The sequence below is a fragment of the Sphaeroforma arctica genome (assembly GCF_001186125.1).
Source record: "Sphaeroforma arctica JP610 unplaced genomic scaffold supercont1.8073, whole genome shotgun sequence".
Lineage (NCBI taxonomy): Eukaryota > Ichthyosporea > Ichthyophonida > Sphaeroforma > Sphaeroforma arctica.
In genome coordinates this window covers 1-1,301 of record NW_014032485.1, presented here as the reverse complement: position 1 = coordinate 1,301, position 1,301 = coordinate 1, and the positions used below count along the sequence as shown (strand labels likewise).

Here is a 1,301-nt window from a genome sequence, read left to right as displayed (position 1 = left end):
TATATAAGTACACATACCTACCGCCAAACCACACACAAGCATCCCCTATCAAAAATGCACACAACCACCGCCACAACCCTCCCAACCTACTCGGGCTGTGTCCCATGGGCTGTCTTGCTGTGGTAGTGATCGCTCCAGCACTAATACTCGCCACCAACCCCCCCGCAGACGCCCTGTGTGCGTGTACGTGTGCACGTGGATATGAGCTGGTCAGCTGTGCGTGTGACTCGTTGAGTTTCTTGGCTTCATCCAGCGCGTTTGCCGGTAGAGACACGGTTGAGTTGTCCAACGACTGAGAGGCGTGGGCCGGGGGGTGTGTGGGGTCTGAGGTACTGCTGGTGTTTGGTGGGGCGTTTGTTGTATTGGGGGTTGCACTGGCTGTCCTTGTGCTGGGCAGGGGTACGGGCACATGGGCAAGAGTATCGGTCTCAAACAGCGACACAGTATCACTCCTGCAGGGATGGGTGGAGGTGGGGTCTTGTATGTGAGTGGAGGTTGCATGACAATACACACACACACATAAATATATGTATACATATATACATATAAACATGAACACACAACACATACATACATATATATACATAGAACAAATAAAAATATAACTCAAAATTTACTTTTAGATATACATAGCATAATGACAACTGTTAGGATAGCTAGACGCACGTACTGGTGTGAGTTGAGTTTGTGTTCTGATGTGCATACATAAGTACAACAGTGTCTATATCTTTATGCTTATATACATACATAGGATATAGAAACACCTTGAATAGAACGTTTATATTTGTACATTCGCTATGCGTCGAGTGTGCGGCATCCTGTTTCTCTATATCATTTTGTGAATCGCATCTATTTGCATTCTCACCGCACACAGACACACAAAACACGCACTGGATAGGCATCCCACACAGAGGCGTGTGTCTAATTAAACAAACAACGTGTACACAGACACTTCATTTAAAGTGCTTGCACACGCACAGCAGTTGGGGATATGATGTGAAGGACTTTTATCTTGTTCATGCCGACGCACGCTACTTGTAACATCACGTGCGCAGACAAAGACTTCTCAGAAAAACACAGCCATACAGATAAGAGAGGTTCATAAGCACGCTACTACGTACACACACCTTTCTGCATGCACATGCGTAGTGATCACGAAACAAGCCATACACAGGTACTCAGATGTATGTGACATGATAATTTATGTATACATACATGATGTAACTTCACACGCACGCAAACAACACACACAAACACACACATACATATATAAATATAAATATAAATATATATGTATATAT

The 1,301-nt window shown here is 44.2% G+C and overlaps 1 protein-coding gene across 1 annotated transcript; it reads right to left on the bottom strand.

Annotated features, from left to right (window-relative positions):
- Positions 1-90: 90 nt before the first annotated feature.
- SARC_16436 (hypothetical protein) lies at positions 91-452 on the bottom strand (the record flags this gene model as incomplete). The annotated part of the gene is made up of 1 exon (XM_014289460.1): positions 91-452. A coding segment is annotated over one exon (362 nt), but the record flags the coding sequence as incomplete, so codon positions are not given.
- Between the last annotated feature and the right edge of the window lie 849 nt (positions 453-1,301).